This window comes from Lepisosteus oculatus, chromosome 4 (genome assembly GCF_040954835.1).
Source record: "Lepisosteus oculatus isolate fLepOcu1 chromosome 4, fLepOcu1.hap2, whole genome shotgun sequence".
Lineage (NCBI taxonomy): Eukaryota > Metazoa > Chordata > Actinopteri > Semionotiformes > Lepisosteidae > Lepisosteus > Lepisosteus oculatus.
Window position 1 is genome coordinate 5300691 of NC_090699.1, and position 27907 is coordinate 5328597.

The following is a 27907-nucleotide window of genomic DNA, read 5'->3' on the forward strand; positions in this document are numbered from 1 at the left end:
TTTCTTCTCACAGTACGAACAAGTGCTGGTGGGTTGATTGGATTCTGGGAAAATTCCGCCTGGTGTGAGTGTGCGTGCATGTTTGTGTCTGTTCCGCAAGGGACTTGTGCCCCCTGCTTGCTGGATTAGACTCCAGCTCCCCTGTGACCCTGTAGTGGTTGTAAAATGAACGGATGGGTTTAAGAAGGAATATGGGCATGGGATCAAACCAGACAAACCCTGCTGGTGTCAACAGAGCTGGACAGGAAGTGGAAGTTACATGCTCAAGGTTAGGTGGTCATGACTCACTTGTCACTCTTATTCAATATAAACCTTCTCTTTCTCCATTTCCATTTCTCCCAGAAGACATTCACAAAGGAAACACTTCCTCATTCATGAAACTGGATTCCTTTAATATCTATATGTTTTGTGAACACAGATAAAGATATCAGCTTAGTCCACAAGTATATGTTTCATCATGTGACCAAACTGGAGAAAGAGGAGGTGAGACTTATGGTTCCTGCTACACTGGAAAAACAGCATAATTAATCGTTATTCGATTCCTGACACACTTGGGTAACTAGAAAAACTGCCTGATGGTTCTTTATTAAATTCCTGCTTCACTGGCATAACTGTATAGAAACGTGATGGGTTGTTGTTATTAGTTTGGCCAGCAGAGGGAATCCTTGATTACTCCAGCACAGGAATCCGCTCAGTTGTGCTCTAGTACTTGGGAAATCAGTTATTGGCTGAAAAGTGGAGTGTGTCTGGACTACAGGAATCAACTCTGCTCCAGACAAGAACTTTTACTTACCTTCTGTAGTCCTTTGTTTCTGTTGTAAATTTAATAATTTTGCATTCATTTCTCTAACGAGCCTTTTCTTTTTCTTCCTTTCAGAATCACAAGCCCAGAGTGGTAAGAATACTATTCTTAAAAAAGAGCAGAAACTCTTAAAAATAATGCAGCTAAATGCTACGAATCTATTTGTAATAAACACAAACAACTAGACAGGAAACACTCAGAAGGAGAGGAGATCACAGAGAACCCCTCATAAATAAAAACACACTGCAGGACAGGATACACAGGGGGAGAGAGAGGAGATTACAGAGAATCCCTCAGTAATAAACACACACAACAGGACAAGAGACACAGTCGGCCCAAAATACAGAGCAGCCAAGATCCTCTCCAGCTTCTTCCTGAAACTTTTCATGATATGTATTCAACAACACGGTAGGAAGGTACATCCAGCACACAAAAACTGTAGTGTAATTTCAACATAATCACCCAATTGCTAAGTTGTCTTTTCTGAATAAAGAAACAGCACAATCCACACTAACCAAGCTCCTCCTTCTCTCTAAGCTCCAGTTTGTGGACAGGCTGTCCTCAACACCAGGATCGTTGGGGGCCAGTCTGCCCAGCCAGGGTCATGGCCCTGGCAGGCCAGTCTGCGTCTGAATGGGGGTCACACATGTGGGGGGACCCTCATCAACAGCCAGTGGGTGCTGACTGCAGCGCACTGCTTTTCAGGGTAGGAGAAAAACAGGACCCCCTCTGTCAGTATGTACAGTGCCGACAGGAACTGCAGATTGTTATGACTGTGAAAACTGATGAGCTCTTAAAGTCATCAGTGTCAGAGTAAATCTGATGACTTAAAGTTCTGTGATTAGAATTGATAAATTATCTCTGTTTCTCTTTGTATACTTCCTGCACTGTGTATTCACAGTGGCTAGTCAGAAACTATTTGTGCCATCAGAAATACTTCAACTCTTCTCACATTCTCCACTCTTTCACTCTCCAGCTCCACGACTCCAAGTCAGTGGACAGTGTATCTGGGAGTGACAGACACGGGCTCTAGCACCAACACAGTGTCCAGGGGGGTCCAGCAGATCATCAAGCATCCAAACTATGACTCCTCAACCAACAACAATGACATCGCCCTGATGAAACTGAGCAGTTCTGTCTCCTTCAACAACTACATCCAGCCCGTCTGTCTGGCTAATACCAGCAGCACCTTCTACAATGGGACCAGCTGCTGGGTCACTGGCTGGGGGACCACTGTTGAAGGTGGTGAGTATCTTCGGCAAGAGCTGCTTATTCCACCTTTGAGGCTGGACTATTCCTTTAGCTTACTGAGATCAAGATCAACTTCAAATGGCCTTACAGAATGAGACATGGATCTCAAGTGTTGGATAGACCTGGGATGACTGGTGACTGATCACTGCTCCATTGTGACCAGTATAATCAGCACCAAGAGGGCAAAAGGGTTAGGTAGTAACAAACTGTCTTGTCTTCCAGGGACAACTCTACCCTCGACCCTGCAGGAGGTCCAGCTGCCCATCATTGGGAACAGGCAGTGTGGGTGTCTGAATGATGTGGTCTTTGGAGCGAACAGTGTCACTGGCAACATGATCTGTGCGGGAGTGCTGCAGGGGGGCAAGGACTCCTGCCAGGTAACTCTTTTTTTTCTGTATCTACATCATATATGTTACCATGCGGCCTGTGTTTGTATGACTGGCAGAGGAATCCATCTGCTGAGGTCCAGGTGACTGGTCAGGCTGCTGGGCTGTCAGGCGAGAGCTGGGGATGCGCTGGGCAGGCAGATGGACAGGTGGACAGAACAGGGAAGCTGTGCGATGCAGCCAGGCAGGTCTAGTTGGCTGCTAAGGATGCGTAGTGATCTGGCTGCCCAACAGGTTCCATCTTGATATCAGGATCGGGGAGGCTGGCTGATTCAGACAGAGTCTTTCATGCCTAAATGGCTGGTTCATATGAGGAGCACTTCCACTGGCACGTAGGCTCAATGACAGAATGTCTGACTGTAGACAGGGCAGGGTTTACGTATCCTGAAGCTGGCGAGGTAACTACCCGTTAAGTGGGGGCAGGATGTACAGACAACCTTCCCAGTCGAGATCTCACGACACCAGGAGGTGTTCAACTTTGTGTGAACACAGCCGGGTGCCAAGCAGACCGGAGACTGTGAGCTATGGCCCACTTCACTTTCTGGACGTCTATGTTGTCTTTTTTTCAGTTAGCGGACAGTACTGGGCTGTGTGTCAGTCAATTCCTGTTCTAACAGTCTTCTCTCTCTGCAGGGAGACTCAGGGGGTCCCCTGGTATGCAAGCAGGGCTCCGTCTGGGTTCAGGCTGGTGTTGTGAGTTTTGGAGAGGGCTGTGCCCGTCCCAGTCTCCCAGGGGTGTACACCAGGGTGTCCCAGTACCAGGACTGGATTAACGGACAAGTGGGGTCGGGAGACACAGGTTTTGTGACCTTTACCTCCAGTGGCACAGACGCCGACAGCAGCTTTACCTGTAGTCCTACAGTTACTACAAGAGCACCACTGACCACTCCTGTCACTCCATATGTCACTTACCCGACCCCTCCACCAGCTCCCATAGCACCAAATGGTAGGTAAATGTTCAGTTGAGTTCAGTGTATTTTCATCTCCACATGTGCAATGAGATGCTTATTTGCATGTATGCTCCCATACAGAGACATTAAGGAAACACCAAAAAAAACATAAACACAGTACAGAAGCAGTAACAACAAGTTAAATAACATACAACTTAAAAAAAAATGTTTGCCTTATTCTTCGATGAATGAATTATTTTTGGTATCATTTGGACTCATCAGGTCTTTCTTTCTGTCCTCTTCCTCCAGAGTGTGGGAAGGTGCCCCTCAATCCCAGGATCGTAGGGGGGAACCCTGCCCAGGAGGGGTCCTGGCCCTGGCAGGCCAGCCTGCATTACTATGGGCAACACATGTGTGGAGGATCCCTGATCAACCAGCAGTGGGTGCTGACGGCTGCACATTGCATCCCCGAGTACGTAGAAACAGGATTGTCGTCTCTGAACATCAACGTCTCTAGCTTCAAGCACCTTGATGTTGGCCTACCAGTATCCCCTTTAAAAAGTAAAACTCAAGTTTCTTTATACAATTCACAGGAAATGTTATGGTTTAGTGCTTTATATTATTATATTAAGGTAAAAATGGTGATTACCATTTTAAAAAACATGCTGCCAAAGATGGCTCAAACTTTTAGGCACTTCTTTAAATCTGGTTTCCCACACAAGTCTGACTTGAGTCGCACGGTAGTGAAGGTCAGCGTTCTTCTGCTCCAGAAAAACATGACATTTACACATTTTACTGCTCAGACCCTGAATTTGACACAGACTCTCCAGCACCTCTGAGCGCCTGACAGTGACAAGTCCTCTGCCCACAGAGGGAGAGGTAAAAACAGACTGACATGCTCAGTGCGCTCCTATTGGCTGTATACAAAAAATGCATCTACTGTATATATTGAGACATAAAGGAGAAAAATTCACTTCCTGAGTCTATTAGTCGCCCCCAGAGGGCCCTGGGGATGAGAAAATTAACCCTCTCGCTCTTCCCTGACAGCGGAGTGAAGATGTGTTGGTCCTCACACCAGTAAAATTAGAGGAGAATCAAAGGCTCATGTGGCTAATCGGGTGATCATGCCAGAGTCACGCCACGAGTCCTTAACTAAGGCGCACCCCTTCCTCAAATCTTTTACAGAGCCTAAATGCTCACCTAAGCCTTCTGATACGAAGATCCGACAATGGAGCAACTTCACACTGGCTCTCTAGCTCCATCAGAGATATATAGGACTTGGAGCTGGTGAAAAGGTGCAGTCTAAAACCCGCGCACTCTCACAATATTTACAGCACTCCAGCTAAGCTGAGCCAAGAGCCACGATTGGTCCAGATAGAATACTGCCATCGACCGATTAAAACACAGAAATGTTGACGATCAGACAGCATGACAGACTTTAGACATTGAGGAACTTATGTCCTCGTTCTCTCTCCAGCCCCCTGAACACCTATCCGTGGACAGTGTACCTGGGCCGGCTGACACAGTTTAGCTCCAGCCCCAATGAACTGTCCAGGTCGGTCCAGCAGATCATTGTGCATCCTGCCTACAACTCTGTCACCGAGGACAACGACATCGCCCTGATGAGACTGAGCAGCCCTGTCTCCTTCACCAGCTACATCCAGCCCATCTGTCTGGCTGACAACAGCAGCTCATTCTACAATGGGACCAGCTGCTGGGTCACTGGTTGGGGCTACACAGCTGAGGATGGTGAGTGGATCTCATTGGCATCGCGCTTCAAACACTCCTGCTTATAGGCGTGACTTTTCTATGAGCCTTATCTCAATGTGCCAACACAGATCACTCAATTTCAACCATATAAATATATACAGATGCAACAACTCAGAATGTGTGGCAAAGGTCTTCTCCACAGCAAGCTCACCACAGCATGCCACAGCATCATTCGGCACACCGAATGTAACTTTTCACTGCCTAGAGAAGACCACTGCCTAGGTGGCACCTGTGGTGCATTAGAAGTTAATGAACCAATGGCTTTATTTAATCTGTCTTACTACTGAACTTCTCTAAATCCACTTAATAAAAAAAATTAAATATGGAATCATGTAACTAAAGGGAAATTTCTGTAGCTAAAAGTAAAAACAACCAAAGTATAATAAAGTATAATAATGCCTCTGAACCTCATTAACTATATTTATAAATATAAATATAAGATACAGGAATAGCTGGGAGTGGTGGCTAAAAATAATAAAATAAGGTTCACAACAGTGTACCACCTACTTCATAAACATTCTCTGCATCAAAGACTTAAACTCAGTCACTTTCTGTAATTATTTTGGGAAAGTTCTGACATGCTTTTTTTATTCCAATTTACACAATTCATATTGCAGAGAACCACTTTCAAGCAAGGCAGCATAATATTAGTCTATATGCACCTATTATTATTAATAATAATAATAAAGCCTGGACACTCTACTCACAGCACTTTTCAGGTAATGGGGACTAACCTCCACCACCACCAATGTGTGGCCCCACCTAGATGAAACCACGGCAACCATAGTGCACCAGTACTCTTACCACAGCTCTTAGTGGGGAGGCGATTACAGTGATGAAGCCAGTTTGGAGATGGGGATTATGAGGAGGCCATGATTAGTAAAGGCCAGGGGGAAATTTGAGCAAGACACCACAGTAACACCCCTACTGTTCTTGAGAAATTCCCTGGGATTTTTAATGAAGGAACTTGGTTTTATGTCTCACCTGAAGGACAGTGCCTTTTTTCACTATACTGGGGCATCAGGACCCACACAGACTGTAGGGTGAGCGCCCCCTACTGATCCAACTAACACCTCTTCCAGCTGCAACCATAGCTTTCCCAGGAGTCTCCCATCCAGGTACTGGCCAGGTTCACACTGCTGAGCTTCAGTGAGTTGGCTGTAGTGAGTTTCAGGGTGATATAGCTGTCTAGAGTCAGTCAATGAAATCATGCTTCCCGGATGCAGATGTAACTTCCAGACACTTAATGATCTGTCCTGTCTTTCAGGAGCTACTCTACCCACAACCCTGCAGGAGGTCCAGCTGTCCATCATTGGGAACAGGCAGTGTGGGTGTCTGAACGATGTGGTCTTCGGAGTGAACAGTGTCACTGGCAACATGATCTGTGCAGGAGTGCTGCAGGGGGGCAAGGACTCCTGCCAGGTTAAGACACTTCTCATTGTTTTGTTGCTGTCCATATCCCTCTCAGTCAGAGCGCGAAAAGAGGTGCCCTTGCAATTCTCTTTTTCCATCTTTTGCACACCTACTGTTGAGTAAAATATGTTTCAGTCTACAAAAAAATGATTATGTTGTCCAAATAATAACTTGGGTCCTCGCATCTCTCTGTCTCTCTGCAGGGAGACTCAGGGGGTCCCCTGGTCTGTAAGCAGGGCTCTTCCTGGGTTCAGGCTGGTGTTGTGAGTTTCGGAGAGGGTTGTGCCCAGCCCAATTTCCCCGGTGTGTACACCAGAGTGTCCCAGTACAAAGATTGGATTAACACTCAGGTGGGATTGGCCACTCCAGGCTTCATGGCCTTCAGCTCCAACAGCACAGACCCTGACAGCAACTTTACCTGCACTCCATTCAAAATTACTCCAGTAGCTTCCAGTGGTAGGTGATAGTATGGTTAAATCAAATGCAAAGTAATCATTTACTTGTAATGAAAATTGTTTACAAATTTCAGACACTTAAGTTATATTTATCTATCTGTCCTGTGCCTCCAGAGTGTGGAAAAGCCCCTCTCAGTACCAGGATTGTGGGGGGTGTCTCTGCCCCAGAGGGGTACTGGCCCTGGCAGGTCCGCATATATTACTTTGGGTATTACAGATGTGGAGGATCCCTGATCAACCAGCAGTGGGTACTGACAGCTGCAACCTGTGTCTACTCAGCCTGGTAAGTCTGTTTGTAACCTCATTGGATTTTCATGCGGTTTCATCATGCTGTAGTACCGTACTGTAACTGAGGCAAACTGAATACAGTAATGGAGAAACAGAGCAATACGACCTTTCTCTCTACAGGGTCAGTGAACTGAAAGTGTACCTGGGCAGACAGACACAGGCGGGCCCCAACTCCCAGGAATTATCCAAGAAGGTTAAGCAGGTGCTTCTGCACCCTGACTATTCTAGTTCAAACAACGACATCGCCCTGCTTGAACTGCGCAGTCCTGTCACCTTCACCAACTACATCCAGCCCATCTGTCTGGCAGCCAACAGCAGCTCTTTCTACACTGGGACCAGCTGCTGGGTTGCTGGCTGGGGCTTCACAGCTGAATTCAGTGAGTTTATCCCCTCTAATCAGTCACACACACTGAAGAGGCTCAAGCATTGAGCTATGACAGCTTGCAAGCTGAAAAAGAACAATTTGAAGCAACCTGTAATTCCGCAATGAAAGGGAAAAAGAAAAATCAGCACTCTGGTTGAGTAGTCTCGTCATGTGTATAGGGTGCAGAGAGTAGGAGTATTGGACGAATAAACATGGGGCGAGGCAGGTGAATGTGAGACTGGGGAAGTGAAAAGGGGACAAAAGAGATGTTAGTCAGAATTGGGGTCTGCTAGTGAGGAAAGATCTCCTATCCTCAGTACTGCAACACTTTCTCCAAAATGTGTCTTTTGTGGCTGTAAATGACAGAAATCGCTTTCTGCAAGGGAAGCAATAAATTGTATTGCGGGAACAAAAGAGATGTAAGTCAGAAATGGATTCCGGGGGAACTGTGGGAGGCAGAGATCTCCAGATGTTTTGAGAGATTAGAAAGAAAAAAATCGATTGTTGAGTACTTGGAGATTGGGAACCAGATTTGAGTCTTGTCTTGTCTTTGTGGTATTTTTTAAATCTCCGTGAAAGGACACAGACAGAAAGGTCAGTGTGATAATGGACTGAAGAGGAATTATAGGGAAAGATCTCCTATCCTCACTACTGCAACCGTTCTCCGAAATATGTCTTTTTCTGATGTTCCGATTTTGCAGATGTAAATGACAAGAGAAGCAATAAATTGTATTGCTGGACGAGCACAATACCCTCTGGGTCTAGATGTGTAACAATGTGTGTTTACAGGCTTCTGTTGTAGCACACAGATGTGCTATGGGCAATTAAGAGATTTGGATCTGGTGGATCAGGTGGTCAGCAACATTAGATCTTTGTGTATACTGTACCCTTTTGTTAAAACAGAAAAGGCTTAAGGGTGATAAGGAATGAGCAAAAACTCAGTGGCCCCTTTGGTCCAAGCTCTTCACATACCTTTGGGGTCACTGACAACAATGTTCTTAGTGGGTGGACAATGATAGGCTGAGTATAGTGGCGATGACTAGGAGATCCTGCTATGAAGGATACCAAACCTGGATTTCAGCCACCAACTGGGTACAAAATCTGTCAACCTCTTTTCCAGTGTCTCTGCCAGGGAACCAGACCCTGCAGGAGGTGCAGCTGCCCATCATTGGGAACAGGCAGTGTGGGTGTCTTTATGATTTGAACTACGGACCAGGCTCGGTCAATGACAGCATGATCTGTGCTGGACAGCCGAATGGAGGCAAGGATACCTGCTGGGTACAGACACTCCTTCTGCATATATTGCCAGGTTCATTTTTGTTCAATTCACAACATTGTCAAGAAATGCTGATTTCTTCAGACTCTCCCAATGCTTATTAGATGTTTTTCTCTCTATGCAGCCTATTGTATTAGCCCCCCTCTCTCTCAGTACAGTTTTAATGTATTGTAGGGTCCAGTTAGTCAGTGTATACTTACTCCCTCCTTCACTATCCTTGCCTCTAGGGAGATGAAGGGGGACCCCTGATCTGTAAGCAGGGCTCTTCCTGGGTGCAGGCTGGTATTGTGAGGCCAGGAGAGGGCTGTGGCCAGACTGACCTTCCTGGATTGTATACCAGGGTGTCGCAGTATGAAGACTGGATTTATCAGATGGTTGGGATGGCCACTCCAGGCTTTGTCACCTTCAGTTCCAATGGCTCAGATCCTGGGAGGAACTTCACTTGTAGTCCACCAAGCAGTACCCCAATATCTTCAAGCGGTAAGTGATATTTTACCTCAAACATCAGGCAGCAGAGAAGTTTACTATCATACAGCCTTTCAATAGATCATCCTTCACATCTTCCTCTGTCTCCCTGCTGTCGATCCAGAGTGTGGGCAGGCACCTCTCCGTACCAGAATTGCAGGGGGCCAATCTGCCCAGGAGGGGTACTGGCCATGGCAGGCCAGTCTGCATTACTCTGGGTACTATATGTGTGGTGGGTCTCTGATCAACCACCAGTGGGTGCTGTCTGCTGCAGGCTGTGTCTACAGGTAACTGGATCTGTTTAACCATTTTCCTGGTTTTTCTCTTTTTAGATACTTTCACTCCAGTCTTCTGAAAGTGTATTTGAGTAACAGAGTGGAGTTCAGACATAACAGTGATAATGATCTCTCCCTCTCTCAGGATCAGTGATAACAGACAGTTGACAGTTTATCTGGGCAGGCAGAACCAGATGAATTCTAACCCCAACGAAGTGTCTAGGAGGATCACACGGGTCATTCCGCACCCTGACTTCAACTCTACAACCTTCACGAATGACATTGCCCTGCTGAGACTGCAAACCCCTGTCAACTTCACCAACTATATCCAGCCCATCTGTTTGGCTGACAACAGCAGCTCTTTCAGCACTGGCACCAGCTGTTGGGTCACTGGCTGGGGCAACACAGATGACTATAGTGAGTATCCTTAATATTTAAAGAACAATTCATAGCGACTTTACTGTTCAAAAACTGAAATACCGAAGGTTGTTCAGTGTAAGATGCACATATGAGCCTGCTTCACAGGTCAAAGATTATACTGTCACGATATTAGTTCCCCCTCCTTAAGGGTGCTCCAGCCCTATCACTCAAGACTTTATTCTATGCACCTGCTCCCTATTCCCAGCCCACCTTAAAAGCCAGGCGCTGACGCTCATCCGGGCTCTGCTCTGATTTCCATATCGTGCGAGTCCGGGACCTGGAAGCGCCTGGTCCCGTTAAGGTTTTAACCTTGGTTCCCGTTCCTGTTCCCCGTCCGCCGGTTCCGACCCGGCCTTCGTGGTTTTTTAATTCTTGCTCTGATGGATCTTCTGGTTTTGGACTTACCCTGGTGTTTTGGATATTCCCAAAGGACTACTCTCTCGGATTGTTCGCCTCGGCCACACCTCCCCCGTGCACCAGCGCACCTTGGACACACCCCCCTGTCTTCAGCCCCGTTTTCCTGCATGACGTTTCCCTAGTGTTTCCCCACTCCATCGGACTGTGTCGTCCGCATTGGGTCCGGAAAGAACTGTTCGTTACAATACTGCCCTGATGACCAATAATAATACAGGAAACAGCAGTCTATGGCTGCTAACTTATACAAAGCAGATGTTCTTCTTTGTAGAAATGGCAAGTTCATATTAATTCCCAGAACTTACAAATATATTATAAACAACACTTTCATATTAATATCTTAAGATATTAAACAATACTAGGTCATTTCAAAGAACTGTTCCCTAATGAGTGGGAAGCAGTTCTTACAATAAGAAGCAATCGGAGTCTTGAGGATGGATCCAGATTCAGACAAGGGTAAGCGGTCAGTCAGGCGAGAAGTGCAAAGCAGGTGAAAGTAAAACATGGTCCAGAGTCATAATCAGAAGGAAGGCACCAGGTTGAGACCAGAAAACACAGGCAAAAGAACCGCAGGGAGAATCACAGGAAAAAACCAGAAAGTCCACACAAGGTAAACACCACAGACAAGCAAAGGATAACTATAGCTGTGCCTCAGAGCACGAGATTATTGTAACTAGCCCTAAACTGAATGTGAGCAGATGGGATGGATCTTCTTCCACATCAGGTGGTCAATGGCTAATCAGGGAATCCACCTGTGGGATAAGGGCTCCTGGTGAAATGCAGAGACCTTTAGTGTGAGCAGGTTTGACAATGACAGGAAGGTTTTTTTTAATAGTTTTATTATGGTCTTTACATTTGTTATTGTTGTCATTATTGTGAAGCTTCAACACACCTTCACTACAATTTACTTCCGTGAACCATACAGTCACCCTGCAGTAAATATTCATAATAAACATCCATTTGTCACGGTATTCCCATGGTCCAGTGTAGTGAAGCACGGGAAATCATTTTCAAACCACCCCTCTCTACCCCGCATCATGGCTAATATCTCAACATCCTGTGGTATATTTACAAAGATAAACTTAGGTAATGGTCTCCTGGAAGTAAATGACAGCTCCCTGTGGTAGGGACCTGTTGGGGTGGGTGTGGCAAAATTACCTGGAGGGAGGTCTACCTGGGGGGTAAGCAATGACTTAATGACTAATTTGAGCCATAAACTGGGATCACGGCAGAGAGAGAAAGCTGACGATGACTTGACTTGTCTTGTCTTTCAGGTTTTTATGCCCAGATTCTACAGGAGGCCCAGGTGCCCATCATGGGAAACAGACAGTGTGGGTGTCTGTATGCTGAGGCCTTTGGAGTAAACAGTATCACTGAAAACATGATCTGTGGAGGAGTACCGGATGGGGGGAATGCCACATGTCTGGTACACACACTTCTCTTCTTTTATTTGTCTCCTCAACTCTCCTTCTCTTCGACCGCTTAGTGCCTCATATTTCATATCGTCAGATCAATTTTGAAATGGTTTACCCTCTGCGATGAGTGTAAATGTTCTCCTTAAGTTCACCTTGGTGCTTGCCAGATGCTCTGCTTTCCTGACAACTTCCACAAACATGTAAGCTAGGTTAAAGGTTAACTGGATAAATTGTCTCTCTGAGCATGTCTGGTGCACACATGGACTGCCTTCTGGAATGTTTCTGGAAAATACATAGGGTTGCAATGACTGTTAATAATGTAATGGATGGCTACATCTCACTCTCTCTTGGAATCAGGACAATAAGGTAATAATAATAATAATAATAATAATAATAATAATAATCCTTTAGCATGTTGTCTGTATCAGTGTCTGGAACCCCCCTCTCTCAGTGCATTGTTAAGGTACTGTAGTGTCCAGTAAGTGTCTGTATTAACCACCACACCTCTCCTCTCTCTCCAGGGAGACTCAGGAGGTCCCCTAGCCTGCAAACAGGGCTCTGCCTGGATTCAGGCTGGTGTTGTGAAATACAGAGATGGCTGTACTCCTTCCAGTCTCCCTGGTGTGTATACCAGGGTGTCCCAGTACCAGGACTGGATTAATGAGCTGGTTTGGTCGGCCACTCCAGGACTGCTTACCTTCACTTCAAATGGCACCGACACTGATAGCAATTTTACTTGTAGCTCATTGGGCACAACTCCAATTACGCCAAGTGGTAAGTAAATTAAGCAAAAGGAGAAGTATGATTTTCAAAGTTCATTTCTTCCTATATATCTTCTTTGGCCTGTTCCTCCAGAGTGTGGAAAGGCGCCCTTCAGTCCCAGGATTGTGGGGGGTGACTCCGCCCCAGAGGGGTACTGGCCCTGGCAGGCCAGCCTACATTATTATGGGCAACACATATGTGGAGGGTCCCTGATCAACCACCAGTGGGTGCTGACAGCTGCACACTGTGTCAATGGGTAAATAAACCAATTAAACTTTGTTCCAGTCTTTTGACAGTTGGAGTTAAAGTGTGATCTGGAGGTGGAAGTATATTGATCTGAAGAGATATAATTTAGGATAAGTGTATTTGAGTAACAGGAGTGACTTTAGACAGAGTTGTACTAATGACCTCTCGCTCTCTCCAGGATCTCTGACGGACGTCAGCTGACAGTGTATCTGGGCAGGCAATCACAACTTGGATCAAACACTCATGAAGTGTCCAGAATGGTCACAATGGTCATCCCGCACCCCGCGTATTTGAATTTCGACAAAGACGTTGCCCTACTTAGACTTAACAAGCCTGTTTCCTTCACTGCCTACATCCAGCCCATCTGTCTGGCAAGCAATATCAGTTCCTTCCAAAATGGCACCCAGTGTTGGGTCACTGGCTGGGGCAACATAGCTGAGGGAGGTGAGCGTGCTCTATTGACATAAATCCCTTGTTGAAGAGAAGGCAATGGGTAGGAATGGGGCCTGCTTTATTTGTTAAGCATAGTTGGCAGTTTCCACTGAGGAGACATTGGCGGTGGTGTCTGAGAGAACTTCTGAAAAGGGAGAACTACAGGTCTAAATGATGAACTTAAGCTTCCATGCAGGCCCACTGTCTGAGAGATGACAATCTGTCTTGTTTTTCAGTGTTTCTGACGGGCAACCAAGCCCTACAGGAGGTCCAGCTGTCCATCATTGGGAACAGACAGTGTACCTGTCTTTATAACATGATCCCTGTACCAGACCTCATCACTGACAACATGATCTGTGCTGGAGATCTGGAGGGAGGGAAGGGCTCCTGCCAGGTAAAATTTCTTTTCATTTTCTTGCGCTCTTTCTCACCCTCCATCTTTTCCCGTTGCACACTTGGTGTCTGGAAGTTTCATTCAGGGAGTCTTCAGAAATAAATCCATACAGAAACACATTAGGAAACATACTGAATTGAAATACCAGGCAAAACATTACTCAAAGAATTAAATTGTCTAAAAATCACTGGGAATACCACAACAGTAGAAAATGATTAAAAGGGTAGCACCCACAAACGTTTTTTCTTTTTATTGTAAGTGCAAATGTGCTTTGCTGTTCAGCCTTCTTCAGAGTGTTAATATAAGAAAGATATTCTTGCCTCCACATTCTTCTTTGAAATTGTCTGCCTGTTCTGATGAGTTATAATTACAATTACAGAACACAAGGTGGTGGTACACCTACTTAACGAGTCACCACTGAAGTGTCTTTTCTACTGAAGAAAGGGAAGTCATTGTCTCATTAAGAGCAAAATTGATAGAACACAGACTGTGTGTTAGACTAGGTCACAACAGGCTCTTTGCAGCAAATATATCTTAGTGTAAATTATAAATCTTAGACACAAACATTACCACACTCATTGCTCGAGTTTTATCATCCCAGTGAAAAACAGTTCAAAAGATGTAGTTACTCATAATTTCATCACAAATTAGCACATCAAAAAGTGAATTAAGTAACACAAAGAAACACAAGTCAGAAATGTTTCCAGACAGTCAATGTCCTCTGTCACGATCGCATTCTTTCATACCATCTACGGACCTAATATACAGTAAAGGGCTATCAGGTAATGCTTCTGTATTATCTCTCTCTGCAGGGAGACTCAGGGGGACCCCTGGTATGTAAGCAGGGCTCAAGCTGGGTTCAGGCTGGTGTTGTGAGTTTTGCAGTGGGCTGTGCCCGTCCCAGTTTCCCTTCAGTGTTCGCCAGGGTGTCCCGGTTTCAGGACTGGATCAATGAACAGGTGGGGTCTGCCACTCCAGGTCTTCTGACCTTCTCCTCCAATAGCACAGACCCTGACAGCAATGTAACCTGCAGTTCATTGAATCCAGATCCCACTCCTGTGCCTTCTCCAATTTCACCTGGTGGTAGGTGCCATTTTATTTCACTCTGCTACTCAAGTTTGGTTTCGGTCAACAGACCCTTTTTAACATTCTCTCTCTATCCTATTCATGCAGAGTGTGGGCAAGCACGCCTTAATCCAAGGATCATAGGGGGTGACTCTGCACCAGAGGGGTACTGGCCCTGGCAGGCAAGCCTGCAATATTATGGGTACCATTTCTGTGGAGGGTCCCTGATCAACAATCAGTGGGTGCTGACAGCCGCACACTGCACATACTGGTAATTAAACCCGTTTAACCCTCTTTTTTATCTTGGTGGTTTAAAAATAGGTCTGTAAAACATGCTGTATGAATGCTCTGCAGCATAATGAATGAAGAATTCTGTGCTGTGACTGAGCACAGCTGACTGATGACATTTCTAATTCCAGGATTAGCTCCATGATGGTGCAGGTGTATCTGGGCAAGGAAAGTCAGGAGGGCTCTAACCCCCACCAAGTGTCCAGAGGAGTTGAAAGGATCATCTTGCATCCCAACTTTGATTATATGACTTTAAACAATGACATTGCCCTACTGAAACTGAGCAGCCCTGTCACATTCACAGACTACATTCAGCCCATCTGTCTGGCAGCTAACAGCAGCTCCTTCCACACTGGGACCAGCTGCTGGGTCACTGGCTGGGGAAACATAGCTGATGGTGGTGAGTGTATAACACTGATGTTTACTGCTTTGCTAAACCAGACGCTACTTGAGGGATTTCAGGGATACAATAACAGGAAGGCTAATGGTGACAATATCTTGATCTAAAGCACCAATCCCACAATGTCATTCCTGCACCCATCTGCCTGCCTGAAACAATAGTCTTCTATGACCTCTGTCCACCATTACAAAGCACATCTCTGGTCATCCTTTGGTCCTCTCTGCCAACCTCTAGAACACACCAGGCTCCTGCAATTGGACTCCCAGCCTGTAAGACATGGCTGTTAGCTACCAATAACATGTTAATGGTGGATCTTAGATCTTATTATCTGTCTTGTCTTCCAGTAAGTCTGCCAAATAACAAGACCCTACAAGAAGTTCAACTGCCCATCATTGGAAAGAGTCAGTGTGGTTGTATAAGTAACTTGACCTTTGGTGTGAACTTCATCACTGACAACATGATCTGTGCTGGAGTGCTGGATAACAGGAAGAGCCCCTGCAATGTATGAAGACTTTGTCTTTTTCTCATCTTTATCCTCCAATACTCTCTTCTTGTCTCAGACTGAGCAGAGTGTTAAGAAACTTTGAGAATGTTTTCTATAATTATATCTATAACAACTTTCCCTTATCTCTCTGTTTCCAGGGAGACTCAGGGGGGCCCCTGGTCTGTAAGCAGGGCTCCGCCTGGGTCCAGGCCGGTATTGTGAGTTTTGGTTATGGCTGTGCCCGGCCCAATGTCCCAGGAGTGTACACCAGGATGTCCCAGTACCAGGACTGGATCAACAGGCAGGTGGAGATGGCCACTCCAGGATTTGTCCATTTTGATTCCAATGGCATGGACCCTGACAGCAGTTTTACTTGCCCTTCAACAGCTGGTGCACTTGCAAGTGAGTAAAAGCCAGGATATGTCTCAGAAGAACATGACAGAGACCAGAATGAAAGATGTTCATGTAAATATTTTTATCCATCAACACTGATGGCCTCTAAAAATAATCACTAGGAAGTCAAAGCAAGGTATTCTGGAATATGAAGTAATATTAGTGTTATACCCATTCACAGCAACATTTACTTTCTTCTCAAAAGTGTCTCAGTCTCTACAGCACATTTATTGTGAAAGCCCTCCATTCCCCTGTGAAATTCCTCAGGCCAATGAAAAATAATTAAGAGCTCAGGACTGACTATATTATTCAGTGACAGTAAAGTGAGAAGGGCAAACTGAAAGGGGAATCCCCAGAACACAAGGAGAATTAGGAACAACATTCTGGGAAATAGACCTTACTGCACTCTGTTGCAGTTGTGAGGTATCTGCAATTATTCAATTACACCTTACATTGATAGTTATGATTGTAACATTACTGGATTTGCAGCATTCCAGAGAGACAGGAAAGCAGAAGAGGAGAAAGTGTAGCACCATATATCTGAAAGAGCATTCAGGGTCACAAACGTAGCTTGGAGGAATTGAGGGTCTTGGAATGTATTTGATCTAAAAAAAACATTAAACTGGCACTGAGCATGGTACAGACCACTAAATTCTAATGCATACCTTATCAAATACAATGGAATCAGGGACATACAGTATGTGTAAAAGAAAAAAATGGTCCTCATGGGAGATTAAAAATGTCCTCACAAAGATCAGTAAAAACCATGAGGGATATAAGCAGCTGAAACTAAATGGCAGGCATAGCTGTCATCCACGTCCTTACTCAGTGTGTCAGAGCATCTGCAACAAGACATTCCCATAATGATCTTGAGTTTTTGAGCAATCAAAGTCAGGAAAATCTAGGTATAAGAACTGTTGGGGAGCTGAATTCAAAGTAAACAGGGCTCCAGACTGCAACTGAAATGGTTGCAAATAGGACAAAAAATAAAAATTTGCGACAATAATTTAAAATCTAGTCGCCATTAGCGACAAACACCAAAACTTTTTTTGTGTGTTTTTTGTGTTGATATGTGGTCAAATTTCATCTGGCATTACTTAATTACATATTTACATTACTTCACCACAGCACACGGCAGTGACTGCTGGTTAAAAGCTAGGAAGCTAAGTAGCTACACACTAGAACAAACGTTCCACATGCGAGCTGACCTGCTAACGATGGCGAAGCGTAAAATTACAGACTTTTTACAAGAGTCTGATTCATCCGTCAACAGGTCTGTACAGTATTTCAGAACTTCGGGGCTTCAGGAATTTGCTTGGTTTAGGTATAATAAGTTAAACAAATGATGTATTGTTTTGTTCTTTTGTTCTAAAGCTGGTCAGGAAGTGGTTTTTCACAGGGATGAATCATTTAAAAAAAGAAAACATTAAATAAAACATGGAGAGAGTCAAAAGCAAAAGCTCATGATTGTGTAATTACGAAGTGTGCCCCAAGGCAGACACCTTTAGACTGGACTGTGTCTCATGCCTGTGAAAAACCAGCCAAGAAAAATGTAATGCAATTTAATTTAATGATTGCATGCAAAAATTACCGTTCACAAAATATGCCTCCCAAATCTTGCAAATGAAGAAGAACAGAATGGATGTATCAAAGATGTTTGACAATGACACCTCATGTGTGGAGTTTATTGGGTGTATTGCAGACGAACTATTTTGATTCTGTAATTTGGCAATTTAAAAAAGTCATTTGGCTCCTAAATGTTTCATTTTAGGAGCCAGTGGTTCCCAAGTAATTTTTTTTAGTCTGGAGCCCTGAAAGGTAAATGTCTATAAATGTTGTATTGATTGTACATGCTTTGACAATGCTGCGATTAATCTCTTATGGCACTTTAATATCTGATACACCGCCAGTATGAATGCTGATGCAATAACTTGATATTTTTCCATATGTTGGGGACTCAAGAGATCGTGAATGCAAATATTTTACATACTGTGATTATTTTTTTAAAAGTTATACACATACATACTATACATATTATTTATTATATTTCATGATTAGAAGAAGTTTATTTGGTCAAGATTTTAATTATAAATATATTAGACATAGTGACTTTAAAAACATATCATACTTAAAAGCAAACTGACAAGTTCTGTTAAATAAAAGAGGCCAGATTAAAATAAAAGCTTTGAGTCACTTGAAAGACCTTGTTGCATTCTGTAAATTGCATTAGTAACTAGGAGATGAGCACCTTCACTCAAGATGGTACTGTAGTTAGATCCCTGCTGCAACCCTGCAGTAGACCCAACCTGTAAATACATGCCAGTGACACAAACAGTTAAGCTGCCAAAGCTAGGCAGGACCTGTAGGATGACACCACAGCCAGACAGGGAGTCATGACATAGATGCCAGGAAATTGCCCTGTGGGTTTTATTGGAATAGGAGCTCCTAAGCTAATGAAGCATTTGTGAAGACCCGTATTGGCTAAGTGTCACATATAAAACTGAAAATAACATTTTTACTAAAGTTTTAAAGACAATTAGTTTAATTTTCAATTACATCAAAGAGGTATCAAAAAGAAAATAAACATGGTTGCAAACTGCTTGTATACGTTGTATAGCTTGTGTTACAGCATAAAAAGCTTTAAAGAACTGTTAGGGTGCTTAATTCAAAGTATAGGATATCTCTAAACCATATTTTGAAACTGTACAGGTCAAATCATAACCAAAAGTTTAAAATGTCAGGACTGTAGACTGTGAAGGAATGAGATGGAGATTAAGAAAGGCAGAATGGGAGAAGAATCTGTTGAGAATATGTGCTTAGAGCACAGAATACATTCATCCCAGGAGTAAGTGAATCCAAGGCTATAAAACAGCAAACAGATTGAAATGCGTGAACAATCTTCTTTCTTTCTTTCAAGAAATGGCTGGATAAGCACCCCAGATCATTGAGCCACTAAAAAACGAATTCTACTAGACCAGGGGTCTCAAATTCAAATGAATATGGGGGCTGCATTAGATAAAATGCATTAATCGGCAGGCTGCATTCACACACAAAATGCATCAAATACTAAAAAAAAAATTAACTGAAACTTAAATTTTTATTTGAAACATGTTGGTTAACTTTACTCAATATACTCGAGATCATGTGAGGTTATTTCTGACGTTCTTCATTCTGGCTATTTTGTTGACAGCGTTTTGCAGAAACCAGAACGTAAACATTAGGCCCGATATCACGTGAAGTAGCCAATCGCAATGTTGCTCGCATATGTTCATTGGTGAGTCTTGAGCATAAAACTGATTTGTTGATCTTCATTAATGGGAAAAACTGTTTGCATCCATACGTATTGGCAAACATTGCTATGATTCTAGCAGACGCAGAGACTAACATCGGAAACCTTTTCTCGTGAAATCTCGTGAAACAATTCTGCACTGCAGTTCCACTAACTCCATCTGGAATTCCTCTAAAACACTATGGACTTCCACAGCAAAAGGAGTGGCAAAGAGTTTTAATATGGTTCAAGAACCTTAAACTCTTTAAAACGTTGCTCAAAATCTTGACGTAGGTTATAAATGACATCTGCATATTCTTTTAAGAACCTGGTTCGACCATTTCTAGTGACTGCAGGGCTGAAAAATGAGCCATGTTGTCATCTGTAAGTTGTTTTGCCCTCAAAGAAAGCTTAAATTTGAATGACTTGACACTGTCATACATCTGTGTAATCACCTGCTTTGTACCCTGGAGCTTCACGTCTAGTGCATTCAGGTGCTCTGTGACATTTGTCAGAAAAGCCAAATGAGATATAAAAGTTGGATCAGCAAGATGAGGAACATCTTTGTTTTTCATTGACATGAACAACACTATCTCCTTTCTTAGAACAAAAAACCTTAAGCACATTTTCCTGGCTCAGCCATCTAACTTCAGTATGATACAGCAACTCTCCATATTCACTATCTATGCTGGATAGAAAAAAACTAAGCTGCCTGTGATTGTGACGCCTTGACTGTATAAAATTAACTGTCTTAACAATAACGGCCAGAACTTCCTTCATTTGTAGACTTTCACTACAGAGTGCTTCCTGGTGCGAAATACAATGTATAGTGAAGTGAAGGTGTGAAGGTGCCCAACACACCGAGGTTGATAAATTTTGCTTTCAGTTAACCCACAACACGAACGTTTTCAGAAGACATTCCAGGTACACCGTCCGTCGTCACTGACGTGAGTTTATCCCATTGCAGTCTCGAGTTTTCGATGCATGCTTCCAGTTGTGCCTTTCAGAGGTAGTAAACCTAATAATTCTTCTGTCACGTTCAGGTTGCTGTCGACCCCTCGAATGAATACCGCACAGAATACATTATCTGTTACACCTGTACTCTCGTCAAGTGCAATTGAAAATGCTTCGAAATCTTTAGCGACTACAACCAGTTGCTGATATACATTAGTGGCTAATTCAATAATTTTGCTGGCAACTGTATTTGCAGACAACCTTTATGCCTTCAAATCCCTTTATAAAGCAATCTTTTATGAATTGGCCTTCTGTGAATGGTTGCTATCATTTCACTGATGATGAAGCTTGCTCTTATGGAATCTTCACTTGATTTGTTAATATTTGTGAAAATGTTTCGTTGTTGTGCAAGAGCTGCTTTGAGTTGCTGAATGTTTTAATTTAGCATTTTGCCAGTTATCTCTTTATACTGTTCTCGATGCATCCTGTCGTAATCTGCATACATTATACTCCTTTAGCACCGAAATAGATTGCAGACAAATGAGACACTGGATTTTATCCTTCATCTCTGTGACAAAATATAATTTTTTCCCCACTTATCTTGGAAAATTCGTTTTTCTTCTGCAATCATTCTTTTTCTCGATGATGATGACATTATTGATGGTTAATAAAAGCATAAATATACTACCTACTGTTAGACAGTAAAATATTTTAGTAGCCCTAACTAAGTAGCTAGCACGTACGAACTAGAATTGTATTTACATACTAACTAGAACTGTTACTTAGGTAACAAATGGTAACATCACCGGAAATAAAAATAATAGCGGCATAAAAAATAAGAAAAATAAGTAACATCTGATGAAATGCAGCGGACTGGAGATGGGAGGCTGAATCCAACTGAGAACACTGAGGGTGATGTGTGAGAGATTCCAAAGCTGAAGCTAAGGTCTAAAGCCGGTGGTTTCACTGCTCCACCTATTATTGACTCTTCTCTCTCAATACATCATTAAGCTCAAGTTTGCGGGAGACCCAGACTCAACCCACTACTCACTGGGGGTCAGTATGCCCAGGAGGAGTACTGGCCCTGGATGGTCAGCCTGCATCAGAACGGGAATTATGTGTGTGGAGGGACCCTCATTGCCAGCGACTGGGTGATGACAGCTGCACAGTGCTTACCCAGGTAGAACCAGATCCTTTTCAAATTCAGGTCATTTCATCATTCCACGCCTCACTGCCCATTGTGAACATGTGAGCCTCTTATCCTGATTGGAGGATCTCCTCCTGCTGTATCTTAAATGTGGTCTTCTCTTGGCTGGATAGCTTATTCCAAACTCTCAAAACCTTTTCAGTAAAGAAGTGCCTCCTGTTCTCAGTGCGCTTTCCCCAGTAGTTTTGTACTTATGTCCTCTGGTTAAAGTTTCACTGCTGAATAGCATATTGCCTTAAAAATTATGTTAGACTAATGATTGGTTATGATTTTAGATATTGTAACTTTAAGTTCAGACTTGAACAGATCTGACAATCTTGACTTGACAAATGACTTATATATTGCCTTGATATGATGTTAGAAAAGCACTAATGATTGGTTATGATTTTGGATATTGTAACTCAGTTTAAACTTTAACAGATCTGACAATCTCCCTGAGGTTCACTATTTGAATTGATGTCAACCATGTGTACATTAACCTTCCTCTCTTATTCTCTATCCTTCTACTGTCTCTCCAGCTCAGTCGATGTCAGTGAATGGAGTGTGGGTCTGGGACTGACGGTCCACAACATCTCATATGGCTTCAAAGGATCGGTGAGGGTTCTGGATGTTACCACCAGCAGCCTCAGTGGCTCCAACATCGCCCTCCTGAGACTGGATACAAACGTTTCCTACACTGGCTTCATCCTGCCCATCTGCCTGGCAGGGGCAAGTGTCTCCTTCCCCACTGGCACCGAATGCTGGGTTACCAGCTGGGACAAAGTGTGGGGTACGTGAATGAATGAAATTTAACCTTGAGGGTTAAGAAGAAGGTTGCAAGTTGCCCAGTGCTGACTGTTGTATCCCAGACATAGGTGTCTCACACTGACTGACCACGGCCAGTGGTGCAACCAGTAGGAATGGTCATGGGGGGAACTAGCAATATTTTACGCTACAAAGGATCAGTGTCCCATTTTGAGATAAGAAAAGTCCCAGTAGCCACTAAAATCCTATGTCCATATTGTTTTTTCCAGAAAATCTGGTTCTGAAAGAAGTGAAAATGAAGATCACTCCTTGTGAGAATGTGTCCTCCGCTGACAGCATCTGCACAGAGCCACTGAACCTGGAGCAGGTAAGAAATCAATGAATCATGAACTGTCCATATGCTCAACCTGTATCTGTCTCTTTCTCACATTCTGTTTTGCTCTTCCTGCAGAGAGACTCGGGCAGTCCTTTGGTCTGTAAGCAGGGTTCTGTCTGGATTCAGGCCAGTATCATTGATGTTAACCAGACAGCCATCACTGGCAACCGCAGTAGCACCGCTGTACGTGCCCTCAGCCCAGGGGTGTTCACCAGGGTATCTCGGTATGAAAGCTTCCTGAGGAGTGTTTTGGGCTCCAACCTGCCCCTCATAAACAACACCACTGTTACTCCAACCACAACAGCACCAGTATCCATTGCTTCCTCTACTACAACTACTGCAGCCCCCCGTGAGTACAATACCAGATATTTCGACAAGAATGTAATAAGACCCAAATTAGCCCTTTGGCTCACCTGCGCTTCTTTCATTTCTCCTGTTTTTCCTTTCTATCATCACTATAGATCGAACATCAAATTCCAGAATTTTGAGGAAAATTAACTTAGCCAATCTATAGCTAAGGCAGATCTCAAGTCCCCGTGGTTTTCTAGCCATGGGTCTCACAGGGATCACCAACAGGGTTGAACTGTAACGCTAATGGCAGCACCTAATGTCTTGCCAATCTTTGCTTCAAAGATTGAAAAGATGCCACAGGGTCATCACACTCAGAACGTTCATAAGTAATGTTGTCAGTCTGATGACTCTCTAAAATCAGTGAAAATTAATGATTAAAGAACTCATTATTTTATATTTTTGATGGCGAAGGATGATAGGACTTCATTCGATGCTGTTTTCAATTTCCAAACTTTGAACCAACAACCAGCCTCTCACATAACTCCAATGCTTCTTTCTACCACTAAGTGATGATCAGGAAATGATCAGGACTTGCAAAGATTTGATATGCAGATTTTTTCCAGGCCCAGGCACCACAAGGTGTGCAGTCTCAAAAGATACCATCCATCACTCCTGATGGCAAGTTGTAGTGCTACAGAGGATATCCTGCATATTCTGTTGTAAAGAGGCCTGTGCAATTAAACTCAATGAAATGGCTGACACGTCACAGAATAAACAAAAGATAACAGAGGAAATGTGCTGAAACAACTGTAAATTTGGTTCAACATGCTATGCAAGAGACAAGATGTCAGAAATATGTGCCTAGTCTAGAGGAACCCAAATCCAGTCCTCAAGAAACGCTGTTCAGCAGGTTTTATAATTTTCTTTTAATTTCTATCTTATACAGAACATGAAAAGACTTCAGCACGTCAAACTAAGAAAATAATTTCAATTCAGTTCAATTAGGTAATTAGAGGTGGAAGGAAAACCAGAGACTGGAGTTGTGCCCCCTGGTCTGGTCCCTCTAGAGTTGACTGCTGTGTCTTCGTGTCTTGCAGTAAATATCTGTGGGAGACCCAAAATAAACACGCCTCTCCTTGGGGGTCAGCCAGCTTCAGAGGGGTCCTGGCCCTGGATGGTCAGCCTGCACCAGAATGGCAGACATGCGTGTGGAGGAACCATCATCGCCAGCAACTGGGTATTGACAGCTGCACAGTGCTTACCCAGGTAAAGACAACAAAAATCTAACCAGCCCCTGGTGTTGAAACAGTGCTTCTTCACGGGCTGCTGATGAAACCACAGTATGAATTAGTCACAATAACATGGATGTCCTTCCCCAACCAAAACCTGGTGCTGATCTAGAAGTGACCACAGATATTAGCACTCGAGTCAATGCAGGAATGGCACTGGGAAAAGGTGACACAGAGCCAGATGTACAATGCAGAAGTCCGTATCCGATGGAGGGCTCTCTTTAACAAAAGCCTTTCTGACTGAGGTCAGCTCATCCGGTTGTACAAGTCTCCAGACAGTATGGCGGCATCTTAGCCAAATGGGGATCACCGCTTTGTCTTTTCTCAATGTAAAAACAATGGTGCTCTGAAATGAACCCTTTTTTAAAAAAAGTATGCATCATTTCAAGCAGGAGAACTTATTGCAGGAATATCTGCAAAGGGCTGGAAGAGCTTCTTAGTTACAGTGATTTGTGGCTGGGCAGTGGGCATTAATGTAACTGCATAGAGAGAAATGGAACAAACTAATTTGTTGATAATATTACTATTTGGTAGCCTTCACGAACAAATCAGCCAGAATAGCTGGCTCTTAGAAACATCATTCAGATTCTTTTTCACATGGAGAGAAGCGAAATGATAATTTTGTCTTAGAATTCTTGGACAGCATATTTACAACAAAATCAGATATTTCAACTATGAATTAACATCTCCTCAGTATACAAGACACATAATCTTTTATTGACTAGGTAAACTTGATTGTACACAGAGTAACACTGATTTCAAGTACGGAAAATGCAGAAAGGAAGTAATATTTTAGCTTCTTTAGCTTACTACTTAAGACAATCTGTCTACGAAAGAGACATTTTTGACTTTGGACTGAGTAAACAAGAAGGTTGCGTGTTAAGTGCAGCTGATTCACTTTACTGATGGCCATGATAGTGGAAGTTTAGCATGAAACTCTACATACAAAGACATGTAAATATAGCTTGTACAACTTTCTCTCTACCATTCCAGCTCTGTAAATCTCAGCGAATGGAGGGTCTATGTAGGAAGACTGAAGCAAAATGGTACAAACCCCTTCGAGAGATCCCTAGGGGTCCTGGACATTAAATCCAGCCAGCAAGGTGGCACCAACATTGCCCTCCTGAAATTGGACGCCAATGTCTCCTTCACTGACTACACCCTACCAGCCTGTTTGGCAGGGGAGGCAATCTCATTTGCTCCTGGCACCAAGTGTTGGGTCACCGGCTGGGGCAACACAGCTGGGACAGGTGAGTCTGGGATATAGTCCAGGGTTACAAAACAGGATACAGATTTCACAGCGTGGACAGTGCTGTTTTATCATTGATCAAGGTACTTCTTTTAAACTGGTCCATCCTGCACAGTAGAGGTGTACCAGAATTCCTTGGGGTGGGGTTCCCCAGTTCCCCAGTGTGGGCAGTGCTGTTGTGTCCATGATTAAGGTGGATCACACAGACTGCTCCATCCTGCACAGCCATATGCAGGGGTATCAGTATTCTTTAGAACAGGGTTAGGTAACAAATGACCAGTGTCCCATCTATCAGAAAGAAATCGTGAAGGGTAAAATGTCCTCTTGTTGTAATAAATTAAATTATATGTGTGTCTCTGTGACTGCAGGAGAACAAGCCCTACAGCAATTAAACACAACGATTGTTCCGTGTGCAACTGCGTCCTCAGACAGCAGCATCTGTATTGATTCCTTGTTCCTCGAGCAGGTAACCCTACCTATATTCCTTCTTCTATTGCTCTTCTGACTATTTTTTGGAGTTCTGCTGGCACAATGCTTGATTGGGGATATTTTATACTGTAATAATAATAATAATAATAATAGAGGTGGTCAGTCGTTCTGTCTCTGTGCTGACCCCCACCATTTTTCTCTCTGTGTGTAGGGAGACTCTGGGGGGCCCTTGGTCTGTAAGCAGGATGCCTGGGTTCAGGCCAGTGTCATTGCCGTTAATGAAACAGCTTCCTCTGCCAAGCTCAGCAGTGCTCAGGTCCGCGCAGTAAAAGTCGGATCTTTCGTCAAGGTGTCACAGTTTGTGACCTTCCTACGGGCAAACGTACCCAACCTGCCTGTGGTAACTCCAAAGACTGACACCACTACCAAGCCCAGCTCATATGCTGTTCCCCAAAAGTCCCACTCTGCTTTCTTCCTGGCGTCCCTGCCCTTTGTTCTGGTCACCTGGATGTCCACACTGTGACCACGCCCTCTTTCACTGATACCCTCGGCCAAACACAGCAGCTGCATCTGGTTGAATTCCATAAATCAGTTTGTACCCCTACATACCTCAGCCTAACTGCAGAATTCAATTCTGGACTTTCTTATCTACTGTACGTCTGGGATGAAGGAGTGTTTGTTGCACTTAGAGATTTTGCTGACAAAAGCACTTAACTAAGATTATTTGTCAAGATTATTGACAAAGATGATACATAATTGCTAAAAAATATTTGTTTCTGATTTTGCCTGCTTTGAAATATACAAAATGAATTACAGTATGTTAATTTATATATCTGTATAGTAAACATTTTAGAATCCACATAGCTTCTATCTATGTAAATCAATGTTCTTGCAATGTGTGCTGATTTTTTCAAAACATTGTAATTAAAAAAATAAAAAAAAATAGAAAAGATAAAGGAGTATCTGTTTATCACCACAGGAATTCTGCAGTTGCAGGTATTTGCCATACATCAACACCCACTGGGCCCGAATATAGCAATAGGTTCTGTCCTGCAGAGAATCCAGTTAAGAGACAAATGAAGGGAGATTGTCACAGCCAACATTCCTCCCCTAGAGTGCGCTCCACTAGTCTTGTCATTAGTTCCGAGATTGATGCTATGTTCCCCAGATGTAGCCTGTTACATCTACTGCTATTTAATGTCTAGCTCCTTTAGTCCTCTGGTACATTAGGGTACGGATGTCGAGAGGCCCGCCTAGCACCAGGATACCATACGTCCGTCTCCTGAGGGCTCAGACCTCATCCCCGACACCTCCCGTTTCCTGAGCCCGGGACCTGGAGGAACTCGCCATGTCATCCTAGGACCTCCATGTTTTTAGTGTATTTGTGTTTTCCCCGTTCCCGGGGATTTTAACCTTGATGCGTCAGAGGATGGATTTATTGCTGATGGACTCATGGACTGTGCCCTGACCTGCCTTTGGACCTGCTCGGATTTGGATGCCATTCTTTGTCTCCTCTGCTCATTATCTCACGGACTGTCACTATTATTTTGTGCACCATTAAACCCCTGTGTGTTTTCCCATACCACACCTCCTGTTTCCTCTAGCTCTCATCGCATCACATAGGGTCTACTACAAAACCCGACACAGACTACAGAACCTGTCCGTAACAGGAGATAATAAGGAATTGTAATGATAGAACTCCATTAGGTGGGTATATATATCAATGAATCAGTCGATCAGTATTTCATTTGC

General features: G+C 43.7%; 1 protein-coding gene across 2 annotated transcripts; it reads left to right on the forward strand.

The window, feature by feature from the left end:
* Nucleotides 1–1825: 1825 nt before the first annotated feature.
* LOC102695895 (ovochymase-like) lies at nt 1826–27029 on the forward strand. Of its 2 annotated transcripts, XM_015339415.2 has the most exons (31): nt 1826–2047; nt 2276–2430; nt 3073–3385; nt 3639–3801; nt 4807–5078; nt 6367–6521; nt 6716–6968; nt 7082–7250; nt 7376–7632; nt 8740–8897; nt 9123–9375; nt 9485–9647; nt 9781–10052; nt 11744–11895; nt 12406–12658; nt 12740–12902; nt 13071–13336; nt 13561–13718; nt 14531–14801; nt 14892–15054; nt 15203–15471; nt 15816–15973; nt 16114–16357; nt 21582–21750; nt 22296–22546; nt 22791–22888; nt 22973–23246; nt 24286–24454; nt 25471–25727; nt 26095–26192; nt 26367–27029. In XM_015339415.2, the coding sequence occupies exons 1-31, from the start codon at nt 1921–1923 to the stop codon at nt 26676–26678; spliced, it is 6435 nt and encodes a 2144-aa protein (XP_015194901.2). In that variant the 5' UTR covers nt 1826–1920; the 3' UTR covers nt 26679–27029. The 2 variants fall into 2 exon arrangements, with proteins under 2 accessions (XP_015194901.2, XP_069044039.1); XM_069187938.1 differs by lacking the exon at nt 25471–25727 and having other exon boundaries at nt 26367–26457.
* The last annotated feature ends 878 nt before the right edge of the window (nt 27030–27907 follow it).